The sequence below is a fragment of the Kogia breviceps genome, chromosome 2 (genome assembly GCF_026419965.1).
Source record: "Kogia breviceps isolate mKogBre1 chromosome 2, mKogBre1 haplotype 1, whole genome shotgun sequence".
NCBI classification, from domain to species: domain Eukaryota; kingdom Metazoa; phylum Chordata; class Mammalia; order Artiodactyla; family Physeteridae; genus Kogia; species Kogia breviceps.
In genome coordinates this window covers 37,504,406-37,525,936 of record NC_081311.1, presented here as the reverse complement: position 1 = coordinate 37,525,936, position 21,531 = coordinate 37,504,406, and the positions used below count along the sequence as shown (strand labels likewise).

Sequence of the window (21,531 nt, the reverse complement as noted above, 5' to 3'; positions counted from 1 at the left end):
TGTGCAGGACAGAAATTGAGACACAGATGTAGAGAACAACCGTATGGACACCAAAGGGGGAAAGTGGTGGGGGGGTGGAGGGTGGAGGTGGTGGTGGGATGAATTGGGAGATTGGGATTGACATGTATACACTAATATGTATAAAATGGATAACTAATAAGAACCTGCTGTACAAAAACATAAAATAAAATTAAAAAAAAGAGTGATTGGAGATAGAAATATTTCAAACAGGAGACAAATCAGTGTGTGTACATTTGTATGTGCTTGTGTGTGTGTATGTGCGTGGGCTGATGTGTATGATTAGTGTGTGTGCGTCCAGACAAGAGAAGCAGGATCGTGGCTTAAAAACTTAAGTGGTACTAAGCTGAGTCTGACTCCACCATGCCACTGGGGGCATTCAGGGGTTAATTGTTACTGGCGTGTCGCTGTATGGGGTGGTGCCCTTCTGGGGGCCATTTGCAGAAATGACTAGGATAGATTTTAAGGGAAGGGAAGAGAAAATGGGAACACAGATTTGGTGTGAGGAACATGACTCAGTGTGAAAGGGAGGGGAGGTTTGGGAGTATTTTTCATTCTAGATCTGCCTTCCCTTTCTGCTCAGCCTAGGGACTTACTTATGTAGGTAAAAGTACATTAAAGCCCCTCTATCACTGCAGTTTCCATACGTGGTGACTCGGGTACATGCAGGGGGTCAGCAAACGTTTGTCTTGGGGAGCAGGTGGCCTGGCCAAGGACACCAGGCTCAGCTTGGGCTTTGGAGAGAGCAATGGCAGGAGTATCACCATAGCACGGGAAGCAGGGAGGACAAACCCCATTGAGATTCCATGGAGCTCCCAGACATATTTGGGAGTGGGGCGTGGACTAGAGCAGGGCTGGATTCTGCTCTTGTGGGTGGAAATGGAGCCAGAGAAACAGGGTTTTATTTCTCTCTTCTGTTTCTCTCATGGAGATGCCAGTTTTGACTCCAGGCTGGAATGACCTGGGAATCGCTGGTGACAGTAGGGGTATGAAACCAGTTACATTTATTGAAAGCCTGTCATTGCTGGAACTCATTGAAAACAAGCTTATTTTACAAAGCCAATGAAAATAACTTGTAAGACTTGTTATAATTTGGTGAAATTGATCAATAAAAAGAATTTACTTTGCATAGATGTGGATAACAAACGAATGACAAAATCTCCAGGATTAGAACCTATTAAGGCTATCATATCCTATTTGCATCATAAACTCGTGGCCGTATGGCCCTCCTCTCTCCCCTCGGTCTCTCTCAGCCATCTCAGGCCTGTCAGTCAGGAGGTGTCCAGTATCTGGAAGCATCTCAGCATCTCCACTCAGGCCTCCACTCACCCAGCAGCTTCTCCCGGAAGAGCAGCTGGGAATCCTGGGGATCAGGGACTCCCACTGGGTCACCTTTAACTGTGGTGAAGTGTCCTGCTTTTCAATCAAGTACTGTGGTTAGCATGGGCAAGGCACTGTGTTAGGCAAAGTGGGGAAATCTGCAGGGCTCCACACATCGCCTTCACACTTAGGAGTGTTTGGGGAGAGAGAACACACTGAAATTAGAAAAGGAAGAAAGAAGAAAGCAATAGAAGGACAGTGTCATGTAGTGTTCATGTCCTGATGTAGTCTCATTTGTTTACTTTTGCTTTTAGTGCTTGTGCTTCTGGTGTCCTATCCAAAAACATCATTGTCAAGACGGATGTCAAGGAGCTTTTTCTGCAGGGACAATTTTAACAGACCCTGGAGGCGTGGAGGGCGCTGTCAGGTTTTCCCACTAGGGGGCGGGCTTGGCCAACTCACTGGCCCTTTGTGAGCTGGGCAGTGGTGGCCTGTCCATCTTCTTTCCCCGCAAAGGTTTCCACAGCTCCTTCAGAAGTGAGTGCTTGAAAAACACCATTTTTCTTTTGTAGTTCTTGAAAAGGACTACTCAGAAAATTAAGAAAATACAGAAAACCACAAAGAAAATTTATCCACAGTCTTAGAACACTGGGATTCCACTGGCATTTTAGGGTGGAATGATTTGACTTTTCCTTTTTAAAGTAGCAGCTGGCATCTCAATTCCTTTTGTGTGTGGGGGGCTTCTATTTCCTTTCTTCATGTTTTTTTTCTTTTTCTTTTTTTGAGAAAAATAAACTGGTTCATTTTCTGGGTTCAGAGTGGGAGCACATCTTGTCCCTGGATACAGGAAGGAGAGAGATGGGGTGTGGGGACCGGGTGTCCTCTGACAAAAGGGATTCAGAGCTGGGAGGAAGCTGGATGACCTGGCTTTTTTTGGGCAACAAATGCAAAATCGTTTGTTGCACTGTGTGCATGTATTTTAGGGGTGCCAGTGCAGAGGTGTTAATTTCACATCTAGGTCAAAACAAACACCATAAACATGGAGTCTGGGAAGAGGGAACTCAGGAGGCCATGAGCACTGAAACCCATGTGAAGCTGCAGAAATCTGGAGCTTTGGACTTCAGGCATTTGGACTTCTACGGTCTGTGGTGGATTGACAGGAGTGAGTCAGCTATACCTGGAAATCTGGGGAAAGGAAAACATCTGGCTGGGTTATTGTGTCATGCTACAAATACACCACTGGAATCATGCTGTTATTATACATACATACATATATATATATATATATATATATATATATATATATATGTATCAATACACACTACTCCTTCCAGTGATCACGGGAGACATCAGCTACCAATTCATGGGAGCTGATACTCAAGAAGAAACTTTCTGCTCATCTTGGCTTAACCATAATACCCACTCTGGAGAGGACAATCCTCTTATAATGCCTTTGATGGATGATTCAAGGTTTCCCACATTTGCCTCCAACTTTTCTCTCTAGCTCTAAACAATGACATGCTATCAAATGGAATGCTCTCTGGTGCCCAATAAAGCCTTCACTGTTCTTGTATTACTTTGTAAGTCTTTGGAAGTCTCCAGCAGTGCTCCCACCTCAGTAACAATTCCAGCATCCTTCAGCGAGCATCCAAGAGCTGTTTCTGCAGCAAAGTCTTCTAACCATTTATGCCTCAGAGAATTTTATGTGATCACTTCTTCATTTACATCTTCACAGCACTTTGCACCTTTTAGTAAACCCTAGCAAGTGTTCTGCCACCAAGACTTCTTCCATGGTTAATGCTTTTTGTTTCCTGTTTAAGAAACCATGTCGGCCCCAATTTACCTAAGTATCAATCAAATTGCATTTTTGACAGCCAGGAAAGAAGTCTGCTAGGAAAAATATTGTAAAGTTGGGAGCAGAGCGGAGCCTGCTAAGGAGAGGATCAAGCCACAGTTGTCAGGACTTTATTGATCACTTAGTCAAAAGATTTAGCCAATGTATAGACGGAGATGGTATGTTTGGGATGTTCAATGAGATATTCCTGTAGGTCATTTGTTGTAATTACAGGAATTTGGGAGTTCCCTGGTGGCCTAGTGGTTAGGAGGTGGCGCTTTCACTGCAGAGGCCCAGGTTCGATCCCTCGTCAGGGAACCATCCTATATGTCATGCAGCGCAGCGGAAAAATACCAAAATAATAATTATAATAAATAAAAATTTTTTAAATAACAGAAATTTGAAGTAAAAGGAGATAGAGTGAATAACACTATGTGCCATTTCCTCAAGATGCTCTGTGAATATGAAGAATGTATTGGGCCATAGAGCAAGGACTAACACCCTACAGCTCATGGACTATAGTACAGTCTGCCAGTTGCTTTCATAAATATGTCTTACTGGAACGTGTATTGTCTATGACTGCTTTTGTACTGTAACAGCAGAGTTAAGGAGTTGAGACAGACTGTGTTGCCCACAGTGATGAAAATAGTTACTATCTGGCCCTTTAAAAAAGTTAGCAATCTCTGCTAGAGAACATTATTATAGCTGTGATTCCCATTCCTGGGATCCTTGAGACTCACCAGATGGTAGAAACTGCTGATGGTGTGCCAGGGACCCCTGGACAAAAGTACAGACACCCTCTGGGGTATTTTTTGGTGATTTGAAATGTTTCAATGCTTCCTATGAGACATAATTTAATTAAATAATAACAAGAATGTAAAATAGAGTAAAGGATTGCCTCTGGTCTTGCATCCTGCTGTAAGAATATTTGCACACTTGTTGCTTTGAATTGTCTTTGTTAGATAAGAGAGAATGGAAACCCAAATGAAAATGAGAAACATATATGGACGTCGTCATTGTCAGTAATTTGGGGATAATTAGAGAAGGAGACAGAATACCTTGAGGGAAAGGACCATGTCCATGGACATAGGATATGTCTACAGTGCCTGATTCCAGGCAGCCTTTGGTGTGGGTCCTCTTAAAAGGGGGGATGCTCAAGTCTCTGCTCTGCTCAGTTCCCCAAAGCAGCCCACAAGTTAAAAAGAGAGACCTCTGTGTTGGACAGCTAACCAGGGCAGATCATGTCTTCATAGTATCTTAATTAGGAAATAAAGGGATTTTTTTAAAAATCATTTTTGACTGATGTTTGTCCCTTAGCAACCTGGATCTTGTATTCATTGACTCAAACAACAATACCGTTTATGCTACTGAAATCTGGCAAGATGAAGAAAATTTCCCTTGATCCTTGGACCGTGACAAGAGACTATGGGTAAGGATGGGGACTGGGGCTCCCAGCAAGAACTGTCCTTTCTATGTCTGATGGAAGGGAGGTGACTTCCCTGAGGATAGACTTTCTTGGAGTTTTCTTCCTCTCAGAACCCACATAGATGCAGAATGGTTTCATTTGTTGGTGCTGCTGCTATTATTAGCAGAGGCTTCTGGTGCTATGACTTCTGTCATCATCCCAGAAATCAAGAATGCATTGCTCAACAATGGTGTTTCTTTTCCTGTACACACACACACACACACATTTGGTTGACTGAAATGGCAATGTATTTGCTGTGTGATACTGTGTAAGAAACTAGCTCTTTCAGTTCCTCACCTGAAAATGAGGTTATTGACCACCTACCTCCTAGGGCTGTTGTGAATATCAAATAAGATGATCCCTGTGAATGGCCCCACTTGATTAATGTAGCTTGTTGTTGCCCATAGTGATAACAGTACTAACAAATAACATTTTCAGATGCTTTCTATGTGCCAGGCAATGTTACAGGCACTTTATATGTATCTCATTTAATCCTCACAAAAGATATAAGAAATCTAAGCTCAGAAAGGCTAAACAACTTGCACAAGGTCACAAAAAGAATGTGCTAATTTCACCTGCCAATTAGTTCTCAGGTCCTGAGTCCTGGTTTTTAAGGTTTCCTTTCTTCTTCTGTGTAAATCAGGTTCCTAGCAGGAAACTGATGTTGAACTCAAGCTGAGTAATTAAAGAAAGTTGAATAAGAAGTGGTTTGGGTTCAGAGATAAGAAGAGGTGACTGGGGCTTCCCTGGTGGCACAGTGGTTGAGAGTCCGCCTGCCGATGCAGGGGATGCGGGTTCGTGCCCCGGTCCGAGAAGATCCCACATGCCGTGGAGCAACTAAGCCCGTGAGCCATGGCCGCTGAGCCTGCGCGTCCGGAGCCTGTGCTCTGCAACAGTAGAGGCCACAACAGTGAGAGGCCCGTGTACCACAAAAAAAAAAAAAAAAAAAAAAAAAAAAAAGAAGAGGTGACTGTATTTTTAGCGCCCCTCACTAAATCTGCCCTTTGTTCTCAGTAAACTCACTGTTCGGAAATACTCTGTGTCTGCAAATTCTTTCCCAACGCGCGTTTGGAGCATGACACTAACCCCACCACCTCGTCTTTGGAACTTTAAAATTTTTTTTAATTTGCTCTTAGGGCAGCATCACCTCTGGCTTTCTTCCCTTCTGGCCAGCCACTCCTCAGCCTCCCCTGCTGCTTTTCATCCTCTGTCCAATCTCTGACTGTCCCTGTGCCCCAAGGCTCCTTCCCGGCCAGCCCTCTCCTCTACCTCTACACTCTTTCTATAGGTAATGGCTTTCAGACCCAAGGCTTTCAGAACTACCTACATGCTCAGGACTTTCAGATTTACCACTCCAGCCTTGACCTTTGAACTCTAGGCTCAAATAGCCAGCTATTGCCTTAACAGTTCCACCTGGATATCCAACAGGCATCTCAATTTGACAATTTCAAAACAGAAACCTTGGTTTCTCCCATAAACCTACTTTTCCTGTTGTCTTCTTCATCTCAGTGTTACCAGAGCCCCTCAAGTTGCTCAAGTCAAAAACTCACTATAGGGCTTCCCTGGTGGCGCAGTGGTTGAGAATCTGCCTGCTAATGCAGGGGACACGGGGTCGAGCCCTGGTCTGGGAGGATCCCACATGCTGCGGAGCAACTAGGCCCGTGAGCCACAACTACTGAGCCTGCGCGTCTGGAACCTGTGCTCCGCAACAAGAGAGGCCGCGATAGTGAGAGGCCCGTGCACCGCAAGGAAGAGTGGCCCCTGCTTGCCACAACTAGAGAAAGCCCTCGCAAAGAAATGAAGACCCAACACAGCAAAAATAAATATAAATAAATTAATAAACTCCTACCCCCAACATCAAAAAAAAAATCTCACAATAATCCTGATTTCTCTCTTTACTTTATACTCCAGATCCAATCATCAGCAAGCCCTGGTGACCTGACATTCAAAATATACCCCAAATATGTTGACTTATCTCGGTCTCTTCTGCTATCCACCATCACTCCTTGCCTGGACCCCAGCAACAGCTCCCTAACTGGTCTAGCAGTTTGCATACTTGACTTCCTAAAATCCATTCAGCAGCCAAAATGATCTTGTTGAAATATATATCAAGTCACTCCTCTGCTTAAACTCTCCCCCCCCAACATACCCCTCCTCCCTTTGGTTTCATACGTCACTAAGAACGACAGCCAGGCTCCTTATCCCATCCCGCAGGTCTGCGCGTGATCTGGTCCCTGTCCTCTTCTCTGACTCACCTCACAGGATTGTCTCCCTTTGCAGCATCCACATCAGCCTTCTTTTCGTAAACATGCCAAGTTCATTGTTGCCTTAGGGCCTTTGAAGTTGCTCTTCTTTATGCCTAGAAAGGTTTCCCCTAACCCCCAGATCTTTGAACACCTAGTTCTTTCTTGTCATTTAGGTCACAGCTTAAATGTATCCTCCTTACAGTCTTTTTCAAACTACTCTCCCTAAAATAACTCCACCCCTCTAGCACCCACCAATACTCTCAATTTTAATTTTACCAGGACAGCAGTAATCATGACAGGATAGTAGCATGCAAGGATATTTTCTTGTATGTCCCGTATTTGTAGTTTATTGCTATCTTCTCCCAATGGAATGGGAGCCGAGAGAGAGTAAGGACCTGTGTGTCTTCTTCACTGCCACGTCTCTAGTGTCTAAAATGGCACCTGGCCATATTCACTGTTGAACAAGGGAATAACAGACATATAGATAGACACATAAATTCAATCGTTTGTTCAACAAACATTTGTGGATATGTACATGCATACACACACACTCATGTGTGTGTATTTCAAATCTAATGTTTGATTAACAAATGAATTATATTTACATAGCTATCTATAGTTTTAGACGAGTAGTTAATGAGTGTAGGCTTTGAAGCTTATCTATTTTATGTACAGTAGTTTGTATCTGTTAATCCTGTACTCCTAATTTATCCCTCCCCCGCTTTCCGCTTTGGTAACCATAAGTTTGTTTCTTATGTCTGTGAGTCTGTTTCTGTTTTGTATCTAGATTCATTTGTATTATATTTTAGATTCTACATATAAGTGATATAATATTTGTCATTCTCTTACTTCACTTAGTATGATAATCTCTAGGTCCATCCATGTTGCTGCAAATGGCAATATTTCATTCTTTTTTATCACAGGGTAACATTCCATTGTGTATGTATATATATATACACTACATTTGATTAAACCAATTGTCTGCTGATGAACAGTTAGGTTGCTTCCATGTCTTGGCGGCTGTACATAGTGCTGCTATGAACATTGGGGTGCATGTATCTTCTCTAATTAGAGTTTCATCTTTTCTGGATATATGTCTAGGAATGGAATTGCTGGATCATATGGTAGCTCTATTTTTAGTTTTTAAAGGAAACTCCATGCTGTTTTCTACTATTATACATAAAATAGATAAGCAACAAGGACTTGCCATATAACACAGGGAACTACATTCAGTATCTTGTAATAACCTATTAATGAAAAATAATCTGTAATACATATATAATCTGGAACATATATATATAACTGAATCACTTTGCTGTACACTTGAAACTAACACAATATTATAAACCAACTATACTTTAATTATAAAAACAGACAATAAAAAGAGTGTAGGCTCTGAAGCTAGACTGCCTGGGTTCAAATTCTATCTCTGCCACTTAATAAACTATATGACCTTGAACAAGTTACTTAATGCCCCATCCGCAAATAATAGCTCCTGCCCTACAGGGTTGTTGTGAGGATTATGTGAATTAATACAAGTAAAGCCCCTAGAACAGTGCCTGGCATGTAATTAGTGCTCAATAGATGTTAGCTCTTATTTTTATTATCATTATCTATCTTCTTTCTCAAGGTTCTATTATATTTTACATAGGATAGAACACATCATAGCCTGCATTTGTCTTAGCTATAGAGCTTGATCATTTCCTCACACCAATTAACACACTTCTGCATGTTTAATAAACATCCTTGAAATGCCACCTGCTATTGGTGAGAAGAGGGCACACTGTGTACCTTTAGGAAGTGAAAGAATTCAAAATCAGTATAAAACGAATTAGATTTGAATGTGACATGAGAACTCAAAGTGTAGGCCATTACAGAGTACTGAGTAGGGTTCCCTGTGCTATACAGTTATCTATTTTATATACAGTAGTGTATATGTGTCAGTCCCAATCTTCCAGTTTATCCCTCTCCACCACCCCCCCTTACCCTCCTGGAATCGTTTCTAGAGAAGGAACTTAGGGCGTTCAAACAGAAGGGAGACTTATTTTCAACTGTATATTTTTTTGAATTTTGAATTTGATGTCCAAAGCAAATATTACATAGTCATCTAACGTAACTAACAAAACATATTCAAAACAAAGCTGATCAGACCAGAATGTTGTGACTACTTCATCAGCATTCATTCTACAAAGAGTTCCAACTGTGTGCGGGCCACCTAAGTCAATGTTTGAAAATCTCTGCACATAATTAACTAGTTTCCATTTCCAGATCTTTTCCCATGCCTTAATCTCTACCACCACCACCCACCTGCTCACCCCCCACCCCGCCACAAACATACACAAAATGCCTTCTCTTTTCGCCAACCCGTAATTGTATCTACCAAAACCCATTTTAAAAAATTTCATCATCTCCTGGGAAGTTTGCTCTAACCTCTCTCCTGGGAAGTTTGCTCTAACCTACTCTGCTCTTTTCTGCTATCAGTATTAGGGAATTTACTTTTTGTGCTGTAAACTTGTCTTGGGCTCCTAATGGGTATCAAGTAACATGATAAATGAAGGGGTACCAAGATGAAAAGCACACATCTTTAACACTTCACGCTACAATATTGTGCTTCTGTTGATAACACACACATCCTTCAGCTGTCTCATTTCCCAATATTAGCTTCGTCCATTCCATGTGCTTTTCAGTTTTGAAGGGCTTGCCTCTCTGTCATCAGATGTGTGAAAGTTTAATCTTGAAATCAGATTGTAAACTCTAGAAAGGCAGGGACCAGGGTTTCTATTTCATGTGATACTTACCTTCCCTGACTTTGAGGGGCAATTTTAGCTGGTGTTGCTTGGCCTTGCATGAGTCTGGGGGACTCTGCCTGCAGCACTATAGTTAGTACAAAAGGAGTCTAAAGGCAGATGCAAAGATTGGTTGGAATCCGTGAAGTACCCTAGAAGCTTTGCCAGAGACCTGGGGAGGCAGTTGATGAGACAGGTGGAAATGTTCCTACTGCTAATTTCAAAATTTTTTTTTCATGAATTCATATCCATGGAGAGAACACAATCCACACGTTTCCTGACTACTCTTGCTATCCCTTTTACCTTTAGGTGGCCTTTTTCATCTCCCTTTTACTTACCAACGCTTCCATGATAATCTACTTTTCATACTCTTTTTATTCTCAGAACCAAACACTGACAAATATTTGAGGCATTCTTTGAGGGTATTAATGTTTGAATAAATGCTCTCCTTAGGGATGCTATTAACAAAGGTTCTATGTGAGTATAGGAGTCTCTGAGACCAAAAAGGTAAAAACAGAACCCCTAGCCCGGGCAGAAGAGGTGAGAAAAGAGATTAAATGTCAAAAAAGAACTCCCAGGCCTTCCCTGGTGGCTCAGTGGTTAAGAATCCGCCTGCCAATGCAGGGGACATGGGTTCAAGCCCTGCTCCGGGAAGATCCCACATGCCGCAGAGCAACTAAGCCCATGTGCCACGATTACTGGGCCTGCGCTCTAGAGCCTGCGAGCCACAACTACTGAAGCCCGGGCGCCTAGAGCCCGTGCACCACAACGAAGAGTAGCCCCTGCTCGCTGCAACTAGAGAAAGCCTGTGCGCAGCAACCAAGACCCAATGCAGCCAAAACTAAATAAATAAAATAAATAAATGTATTTAAAAAAAGAAAAGAAATCCCAGAGGTTGGAGTCAGGGATATGGAGGACAATGGCAAAATAGTTCCCATCAGAGAGCAAAATCAGGGTCTAACTAAGAAACTTCCACCATTGCCAGGATAGAGGATCTTCAAAATGTTTATCTGGCAGAGTTTCATCATTGCTATGGACTTGTGACCTCTGAGATTCCTCCAAGTTCCCTTTTTTTCAACCGAGAGTGTTTATTACAGTTATCACACCCCACCATTGCATGCGGTACACACGAGTTATCTAGTCTTTTCGTTTTTTTTAATCACCAGACCACAAGGAGTCACACCCAGATCACTGCGGAGGACAGTGAATCACCAGAGATCACTGATCATGAGCTGGGTGCAATGATTGCCTTGATTCCCAAGGGCTGACTTCCTTGGGAAGGTTCCGTGTTTGGGAAGAAGGGTACAGTGCGGGTATTTAGGGCCAGAGTAGGATACTCATGGCCCATCCAAATTAGTGCTCCCACCTTCACAGCATGATGCTGTCATTGGGAAGGGGGCTTTCCAGTTTGGACTACATTTCCCAACCTTCTCTTACATCTAAGTGGTCCATGCGTTGCTTGACCCCACCCCTAGAATTTCTGATTCACCTGGTCTGGAATGGAGCCTGAGAATTTGCCCTTATAGCAGGTTCCCAGGTGGTGCTGGTACTGCTGGGGATTGATGACAATGTGAGAACTAAGGCATTATAGCACTTCGTAGCTGATGCAGCCCCTCAAGGTGGCTTTCCTCATTCTTGGGAACAGCAAATAAGGACTTTCTCTTAGTCTAGAGTGAGACAGGGGCAGCCCTAGGCCTATATTTTAGGACACAGACACATAAATATTGCTAACAAGCTGAGTAATCAGAACTCTCACTAAGTTTTCTTTTCCTCAAAACAGAAATACTGCTAGGAGTGAGTTGATTTTACTTTCCAGTTTCTATTTTGCAATCACACCATGTACTCTCAAACTAACCCGGCAGCTGGATGAGCTGATGCATTCCTGTTGTGAAAGCATCATACACGGGTATTGGCCACACAGATTTCTGAAGAATAAATCAGTACCTCTACGCACTTCAAAACACAGTGGCCATGTGCTTTCTCTGTGCTTCTCCCCAGCCAGGACTTTATTGACAAGATTTAAACATTTCTATCCAATAGTTTTCTTGAATGCAAATTCCAAAAACCAAAACAAAAGCCACAGCGTTCTAGTTTCCTATGTCAGCATTTCTTGTACATCTAGCCTGCATTTCTATAAATATATCATACAACTTGTAAACAGAACTAGAACTTGTAACTCTTGAGTGAGACCTACGAGTAAGGGTTACCAACTGGGATAGGCTTAGCTGTGTGCCTTAATAAAAGGGTAGGGAATTGTCACGAAGCATACCTTCTGTTTCCACCCTGCCCTGGGCAGAAAAATCCTCGATAAATAATGCTTTCCCCCAAACTGAATAACCTGCATCAGCAACCTCAGTTTTACTGGGAAGGTTTCACCTACACTCTGTGCAGTTTCCTGACCTCAAAGACACCTGGTGTGGTTGCCTTTTCCCTCTTGAGTCTATGTATGCTGTAATCCCTTTATGATTAAGGATATGAATAAGGATAAAGCACATTTCCTCTATCATAACAAACCACTCTGGCTGCAAATTGATATGTGCAGATGCTAGATACTAAGGTGACCCACGGGGATTCAAAATGTGGAGCTCAGGGAAGCCAAGAATGTGTAGAGATGTTAGGAATTGTTTGGCTTAGGTTAGTGATCATGATGGATCGCGGAATGTCAGCTAAAGCTCTGGAAAAGGCAAACATTAGAAGTTTCCCTTCTGGTCTCTTAGGTTAATGATTCTAGTTACTAATTATAATAAAAACTGATATTTACTTATTATGTTCCAGGCATCATTCCAATGGCATTTCATGTATTAAGCTATTTGATCCTCACAACAAACACCAGAGGGTAGTGGTAGTATCTCCATTTCACAGGAAAAGAAACTAAAGCAGAGCGACATTCAGTAATTTCCTGCATATAAATGGAGCCTGGTTTCACATCTAGATAGACTGACCTCAGAGCCCATGGTTCTAATCATGTATTCATTCATTCCACTACTACTTTTTGAATGCCTGCTGTATGCCAGGTATTACTGCAGGAACTTGAGATTCGGCAGTAAGTGAAACAGATGAAACTCCCCTGCCCTGCCCAGCAGGTCATCCTGGTGATAAGGGTGGACAGAGTGAAGATGGGTTAACATTCCAATAATGAGGCAGAATGCTTGGTAAATTTATCCTTCCCTGAGTTGGGCTCTCTTGATGGCAGCTGATGTAAGACATCAAAACAATTCACAAAGAAGTTCTGACTTACTGCAGGGGGTAGGGGAGGAGGGTATCCCATGGGCTTGGCTCTTACCCAACACTCAAGATTCATTTCCTCTTAGAGCCCTGCCAATTTCTCTTTCCAGTTTCCATTTCTCGGGCGGTTTTGTTTGTTTGTTTTTGCGTTACGCGGGCCTCTCACTGTTGTGGCCTCTCCCTTTGCGGAGCACAGGCTCCGGACGCGCAGGCTCAGCGGCCATGGCTCACGGGCCCAGCCGCTCCGCGGCATGTGTGATCCTCCTGGACCGGGGCACGAACCCGCGACCCCTGAATCAGTAGGCGGACTCTCAACCACTGCGCCACCAGGGAAGCCCTAACAATTACTTTAAAACTACATAAGATCAAACCTCCACTGCAATCAGTTCCCATGGATTCGGCTGCCCCTGCAGAGGCCCTCACAAGCAGAAACCTGAGGGCCAGCATCCCTAACAAAAACTGCCTGATTCAGGGAAACTGAGCCTCAGGCTCAGAGACCTGCCCACTGCCCTCTCCCTAGTTCTTCCGCTGCCCATAGGCACCCAGTTTCTGCTTCCCCATGTGTTTAATTAACACATTTGCCAAAACATAGAATGAAAAAAATATAAGGAAAGGATATTCTTTAAAAATTTTTTTTTAATTAATTTTTATTGGAGTATGGTTGCTTTACAATGTTGTGTTAGCCTCTACTGCACAACAAAATGAATCAGCCAGACACATACAGATATCCCCTCCCTTTTGGACTTCCCTCCCATTTAGGTTACCACAGTGCATGAGGTAGAGTTCCCTGTGCTATACAGCATGTTCCTATCAGTTGTCTATTTTATACATAGTATCAATAGTGTATATGTGTCAATCCCAGTCACCCAATAGGATATTTCTTTTTGATTGGGGTTGACCCCCTTTAGGAGAAGGAGAATGCTATTTGTCATGCTCCCCATTTCTTGTCTGGTGGATCTGTGCTATGTCTCAGAATGTTCATCTTTCTGTTTTTTTCCCCCCACAGTGAGACCACAAAGAACTCCTTGGACAGCAGCCTACAGCAACTAAAATGCCATTTCACCTGGAACTTGGTAGAGGGAGAAAATTCCTTGGATGGTTTGAAGACAGAGTGTGTAACCTGATGGAGTTTCAGAACAGCGAATTCCAAGCCACAATGTGCAACATATCGGCCTACATAAAACACTGTGGAGGCCAGCACGAGGCAGCCCTGGGATGCTTACGACAGGCTGAAGAGTTCATCCAGCGAGAGCACGCTGGCCAGGAAGAGATCAGAAGTCTGGTCACCTGGGGAAACTATGCCTGGGTCTACTACCACCTGGGCAGACTGTCAGAAGCTCAGGTTTATGTAGACAAGGTGAAACAAGTATGCCAGAAGTTTTCCAGCCCCTACAGAATTGAGAGTCCTGAGATGGATTGTGAGGAAGGGTGGACACGGTTAAGGTGTGGAGGAAACCAAAATGAAAGGGCCAAGGTGTGTTTTGAGATGGCTCTGGAAAGGAAACCCAAGAACCCAGAATTCTCCTCTGGACTGGCCATCGCAAGCTACCGTCTGGATAACTGGCCACTGTCTCAGAACCCCGTTGACCCTTGAGGCAAGCCATTCAGCTGAATCTGACAACCAGTATGTCAAAGTCCTCCTGGCCCTGAAACTTCAGAAGATTAATAAAGAAGGTGAAGGAGAGAGGTTAGTCAAAGAAGCTTTGGAGAAAGCCCCATTGGCAACAGATGTGCTTCGTGGGGCAGCAAAGCTGTACCGAAGAAAAGGTGACCTGCACCAAGCTATAGAACTCCTGAGAAAGGCTCTAAAATGCATGCCAAACAACACCTACCTGCATTGCCACATTGGGTGCCACTATAGGGCCAAAGTCCTTGAAATACAGAAAATGGGTGGGAAAAGACAGAGGTTACAGGAACTAATAGAACACGCTCTAGATCATTTAAAGAGAGCTGATGAGAGCAATGGAAATTTCTTCCATATCTGCTCCTATCTCGCCTGCCTCTCTTCACAAGTCAGTCGGTATGAAGAAGCAGAGTATTACTTTCAAAAAGAATTCAGCAAAGAGCTTCCTCCTGCAGCCAAACAAGTGCTCCATCTGCGATATGGCAACTTTCAGCTGTATCAAATGAAGTGTGAAGACAAGGCCATCCACCATTTTATGACGGGTGTGGAAATAAACCAGGAGTCAAAGGAGAGAGAAAAAATGGAAAACAGACTGCAAAAATTGCCAAAATCAAGCTCTCAAAAAATGGAGCAGATCCTAAGGCTTTGCATCTCTTGGTGCTTCTTCAGGAACTGAATGGAGAAATGCAGCCAGCAGAGAAAAACTCTGAGAGGGGTTTGGACTCTGGAAACCTCATCCCTTTAGCAACTTTAGCTGAGGAATAAGGAATCAGAATGTGGTACCCATAGGGCTACTGCTGGAAGGGAGCTGAAACCCTTCCACCAAGTTGGTATTCAAAATATTTAACAACTGGTATGGCATAGGCATGGACTTAGACCCTGGCCACAGTACTGGATCAGGGTTAAGGAGAAACTCTGCTGGGCAAGTGTTAACACTTGAATTGCTCAGGGAGTTCTGGGAGGGGGACTAGATTGGGGGCAGGTCCTGGGGCTCAGTAAAGGGGCTATTTCCCGATTGACCTCTTGGGAGCAGCTGGCACTGTGACATTCCCTCTGTGGGGTGATGTCTTGGGTTTGTTTCTATGTTTCTATAAAGCAGTCAGATACCTCACACCTGTAACACTGTGGTCCTTTTTAGCAATGTTTTTCCATCCTTGGAGTCATTTTAGATCCTGTACAGATTGGCCCTGTGATACAGTTCAATGCAGGCTGCCCCAAAATATGCCAGTGGCATATTGATTATTTTGAATTTGTTGCTTGAGAAAACAGCCACTCTGACAGAACAGAACAAAACAGAACACTCTGACCCTCCTCTGAAAGCAGGAAATAAATCTCCCATGTGAAAGGTACCCTCACTGTAGCAGGAAGTAGCCAGACATCCTTGTCGCCAGAGATAGGGAATTGAGGGCTGAGAAGGCTATGTAAACCAGGTCTGCTTAGATTCTCCACTAATTAGTACCCAAGCCCAAGTTTCTTTGCCTTGTCAATTCCTCACAAATTTATTATTTCTTTGTATAAAAGGTATAAAAGCTGCTTGCTTTGGTTACTTCTTAGGCTGTATCCATGAGACCTCCATACGTATGAAATTAACTTAGATTTTCTCCTGTTCATTTGTCTTGTGTCAATTTAATTATTAGATCAGCCAGAGGAACCCCAAAGGGTAAGGGGAAACTTCCCCTCCCCGACACCCTGCATAGGCACTAATGTGCTGTGTCTATCCAAAGGCTGGGGGACCAAAGCCTAGAGAGGGCTGGGTGTCCTCTCTCTCTCCCTTCTGCCTTTTTCCCCCTCCTCCTCAGAAAAGCCTCCATCTAGGATTGTCTCTACAAACTCTATACAACATGAGTTCAACTGTCCCATTAACTGAAGGGGGAAGAGAGTTTTTAGAAAAAGAGAGCAGAGAACAGATCAAATCTAGAAGGAACATATCTAGAAGAAATGGGGTCAGGCAACCACAATACAAGAGTTTCAGGAGGTATGTGGGGAGATTTTGCCTCCTTTCTGCCCCCCCTGTAATCATAACACAGCATGTGAAGGATTAAAAAGTAGATTCTGTACAATATGCTAGAAAGCAAAATAATACTTTTCTTTAAAACTTATATGGAAAAATGTCTTACCAATAGGAATGGGGACAGAGTAGGCAAAAGAGAAGGAGAGAAGAATGCTGGTTTCTCATTGTAGATTATAATCATATGTAGAAAATTTCATTTTCTTAGCCACTATTGGGAAAATTTTTTTATAACATGAAGACTTGCTTTATTCAAAAACGCTTTGATGAGCCCAGGTTCAAGATGATAGGAAACCGGCTGGACAGAGGAATTATTTGGTGGTTAAGGACCTAGTGAAAGGTCTTAGGAAATAATAATGGAGGTTTTTTTCACCCATTAGAAATATTGTGTGAAAAAAACCTCCATTATTATTTCCTAAGACCTTTCACTAGGTCCTTGTATATTAGGTGATATAAAATTTCACTTAACCCTGAAAATCTTGAGGGAAACCACAAAAGTCATAGTATGCCTGGGGCAATTCAATTGGGATTTTCTAGGTAAATATTGAATGACCAGGGACAGACATCAAGGTTGGTGTGAATCAAAACAGTCAGCTGACCCAGCATGAGACCACCAGTCACCCTCTGGGTTGCAAAATGATTGCCTGTTGGAATTAATTTAAATGTAAATGGTGGTTATCAGGGGCTGGGGTGTGGGGGAAATAGGAGAGATGTAGCTTAAGGGTATAAACTTCCAACTGGCAGATAAATAAGACCTGGAGTTTTAATGCACAGTACAGTGAATATTTTTTGTTTTAAAAATAGCGTGGTGTGCACTTGAGATCATCAGTATACATAGTGTGGATCCCTGAAAAACTCAGCGATTTAATTAATAAATAACTTAGATGTGATGGAACACAGAGGCATGTTCTTGTTTTTCTGAAATTTTGCTGTACCTTAAATCTTCCAGACTCAACTACTGATAAATACAATGTTACACTGAGCATGAACTGGTTCCATATAACACAGACTGGTCTAACTTCATGACCACTGAATAGAACAACTATTTCTTCTACAGCTTTAACAGTCCAGGGCTTCAGCTTACACCCTGACACCACCACCAAGCACCCCGTGTACATAAACACCCTGACCCCCATAGGGAGGCAAGTGGGTTGCTGCCCTTCCCTCTGCTAGATCTTGTTAACATCTTGTGCTTTCACCCACATTCTCTCTCCTCTTCTGATGTCCATTAGGAGAAATGAGGAGTATCTCCAATTCTGTTTTAGGCCCCATCCTGGAGGCAATCTACACACACGTGGGAGAATTTTTTCTGTTAAGTAAAGAACAGAGAGAGACAGGAAGCCGTGAAGTCTCTCTTGTTTCTCAAGAGGCCTCCGGTGGAAAATACAATTCACACCAGCTGCAAAGGTAAACTTATTCTATTGCACTGACTTGGACAAGTGTCCATTGCAGGGGAAGATTTAGCTCACTTGGCCTGAGTAACATTATTGGATCTGGTGCCTGGGGAGAAAAGCTGGGAGTGTTCTGAGTGGAGGGACCATCGGCACCTGCAGAGTGCTAAAGAAGGTACCCCAGGTGTATGTGACCTTGTCCTTGCATGTCATGCCACCAAAACCCTTGCTGGAACAGGAGCCCAAAAGAAAAAAAGGTAGAAAGGGTAGGGAAGACATGTATGTCATATTACACTTAATATTTATTTGAGGACTTAAAGCTAAGAAATGATTGGGAAACAATCAAAACAATTATGTAGGTAGCTCTTGTTTCCTGAAATCTCACTATCCAGAAATAACAAATGGAGCCACATTAATTGGAATGACTTGTAATTCCCTGGCTCTTCACCATATCTCTCAGTGCATTTCCCTCCCCTCAGATACTCACCAGATAAATAACAAGCCCCCAACAGGTGTCTCCTAAGTGTGGATGAACAAGTCTGTCAGACTTATCTGATAACATCTGCCTCTTGCACGGCTCCAGCACCCACAATGTCCTCTGCTCATAAAACTGCTTCAATACAGCTCGTCATTCTCTGTATTTGATTGTCACCTGGAGAGTACTGATATCCCTGCCAAAGACGTTCTCAAGTGTGTTGATGCCCATGAAGGAGTGAGGAGAATTTCTCTCATCTTGCCTGGGTTTGAAGTGATACTAACTATTCATCAGCCTCAGAGTTCTCAGCAAAAGATTCATCAGCCTCTGCCCTTAGCCCCCTTTTCCACAGAACTTTCATCTTTCTTTCCACTTCATGTCAGCTGACTTGCACAATGTGTGTCCGGTGCGACTGGAAGCATGGAAGTGCGAGAATCCTGAAGATAAACACAAATAGGACCGTGTTAGGATCCCTACCATGTGCAGTGTCAACCCTGGATGCCAATGTGGAAAATGTGGGTTCCAACTAGAGACCACGTACTCCTGGTTCCTCCCTTCCTCCGCCATTTCCCCCATCATCTCTTTTGGGGAAGGAAGTAACCTGATTTGACTAATTACAAAATTGCCTTATGATTTACAGCACAGTTGCAGCATTTCTGGTAATCTACAACTTCTTGGGAGGCCACAAAGAGGGAAACTGACTAAAATCTTTTCTGTAAAAATGGTACAGTGCCTTTGGAAAAACAGTTTGGCAGTTCCTCAAATGGTTAAACACAGAATTACCACATGACCCAGCCATTTTATTCCTAGGAATATACCCTAGAGAAATGGAAACACACATTCACATAAATTTGAACATGAATGTTTATAGTGGTATTCACAATAGCCAAAAGGTGGATCCATCAACTGATGAACTGATGTATTAAATAAAGTATCTCCATACAGTGGAATATTATTCAGCAATAAAAATAAAGCACTGATACATGCTACAACATAGATGAAATTTGAAAATATTATGCTAAATGAAAGAAGCCAGTCACAAAAGTACACATATTGTATGATTCTATTTATACGAAATGTCCAAAGTAGGCAAATCTATAAGAGACAGAAAGTAGATTAGTGGTTGCCTAGTCCTGGGAGGGGTGGGAGGACTGGAGGTGACAGCAAAGGGAGGGTTGGGCTTCTTTTTGGTATTCTCTTTTTGAGAATATTCTAAAATTGACTGTGGTGATGGTTGCACAGCTCTGTGAAATGCTGAAACTATTGAATTGTATAGTTTAAATGGGTGAATTGTACGGTATGTGGATTATATTTCAATATGGCTATTTAAAAAAAGAATGAGTACTCTTGTTATAAACGTATATAAAAAAAGCAAGCTTTCCTTTCATCACCTTCTATTTTTAACCTCTAAGTTTGTTGGTACTGTGTTGTGCCCTTCTTATTACTAACATTTTAAGTACCATCATTACTTTTGCACTCAAGAGACATGTTGGAGAAATTCTATATTCTATTTTCTGAGTAGGGTGTGGGTATGAAAATCTGGTGCCACTTATTTTATTTTTAAATACCCATTCTCAGGAACCATTCATCAGCAAATTGGCACAAAGGAAGAGTTTAAAAAGCAGAAGAAAATGTGATTCACTGTGTAAGTCTAAATGTACACGTGTACAAGTTTAAGCACAGTATGAATTTCTTAACACACAGAATGTTATTCAACTACCATATGCAGCTGCTGCAAATACCATGCTGATTCATGAGTGCTGCGTAAGCCAGGAATTAGAACAAGAACGACAGCAAGAAATGGGCAGCTGGTACAACTGGACTAAAAAATAACTTCATAATGTAAGATCTATTGCATTCAGGCTGAGAGGAAGGCTTTGGCCAGTTCAGTAAACTTGCCTTTTCTCGGATCTAACCACTTCCGATCATTTCTGTACTTCAAAGTAGTGTCTATCCCTAAAATCAGCACCCTCACAACACAGAAATTTTCATGACACAATTTCCTTTCTCTTTGAGCAAAGAAGGCAAGAGATAGAGACACAGTTTCCCTGGGCTGGATGTTTAAGGTTTCAAGTCTCGCCATGCCAGGATTAAGCACCAGTTTCTCAGTAACAGAGATGCCATGTGTTCCTTAAAAAATTTACATTTTGTGTGTCTGTGGTATGTGGCACGTTTAAGGTTTCAAGTCTCACTATGCCAGGATTAAGCACCGGATTCTCAGTAACAGAGACGCCATGTGTTCCTTAACAAATTTACATTTTGTGTGTCTGTGGTATGTGGGCCCTCTAAAGCACAGGGCCAAAAGCAGGGGCCCCTCTTACCTGGGTGACACTATAAAAGATATAAAGGGATGTCACTTTATCACTATCAGGATAACAAATTGTTAAGTCAGACAACCAACAGAATTACAGACTTTCCCAGTTGCAGGTTACTTTGGCTGGACATAACACAGTCTCTGAACTCGAAGTATCTTATGGTTCTCCCATTGTTGGGAAAAAACAAGCAGGTGTCAGTTTTGTTACACAAGCATCTCTCTCTCTCACCTTCTGCAGCTTCAGAATGGAGGGAGGAGCCTTTCTCCTACGCAATTGACAATTCTTTCATTTTCAAATCAGCCATGAGAACTATACTCCCTATATTTTCACAGATATTTACATCATAGAAAATTTTATTTTAAAAAAATCTCTGAGTATTATCACTCCTTCAGAGCTTAAAGCATAAATATGTAAATTTATCAGCTAGGCAGCTTGCTAACAATATTATATGTGTTACTATTTCCCATTTTATAGCTGGAAAAACTGAACGATTGCCTTAGACCTCAGAGATTGAAAGTGCTCAGGGTTTACTCCAGGGCTTGGCTTCTTATATTTAGCATGGGGGAACAAAAAAATCAGGCTCAGTGATTTGACTCATGGATAATCCCAGAGCTAGTAAATAACACACAGAATTAAATCCAGGTCTCAAGGTGCAAATTGTCTCCCACAAGTAAATTGACTTGACGAAGTTACTTTTTACAACATATTTCTGGAGCAGTCTTTCACAATATGTGCTCCCAGAAACCCCTACATCAGAATCTCCTACAGACTTTATTAAAAATGCAATTTCCTGGGACCCACCCTAGAGTTAGGGTCAGATTCCT

At 42.5% G+C, this 21,531-nt stretch overlaps 2 protein-coding genes across 2 annotated transcripts in view; one reads left to right on the top strand and one right to left on the bottom strand.

The window, feature by feature from the left end:
* The window catches only part of LIPA (lipase A, lysosomal acid type), a 105,359-nt gene that overhangs the window by 54,404 nt on the left and 29,424 nt on the right, over positions 1-21,531 (bottom strand). The gene's annotated exons all lie outside the window — the stretch shown is intronic.
* Positions 13,905-15,283, top strand: LOC131751151 (interferon-induced protein with tetratricopeptide repeats 2-like). The gene is given in 4 exon segments (XM_059054582.2): positions 13,905-14,483; positions 14,486-14,506; positions 14,509-15,120; positions 15,123-15,283. Coding segments are annotated over 4 exon segments (1,332 nt in total). The 5' UTR covers positions 13,905-13,945.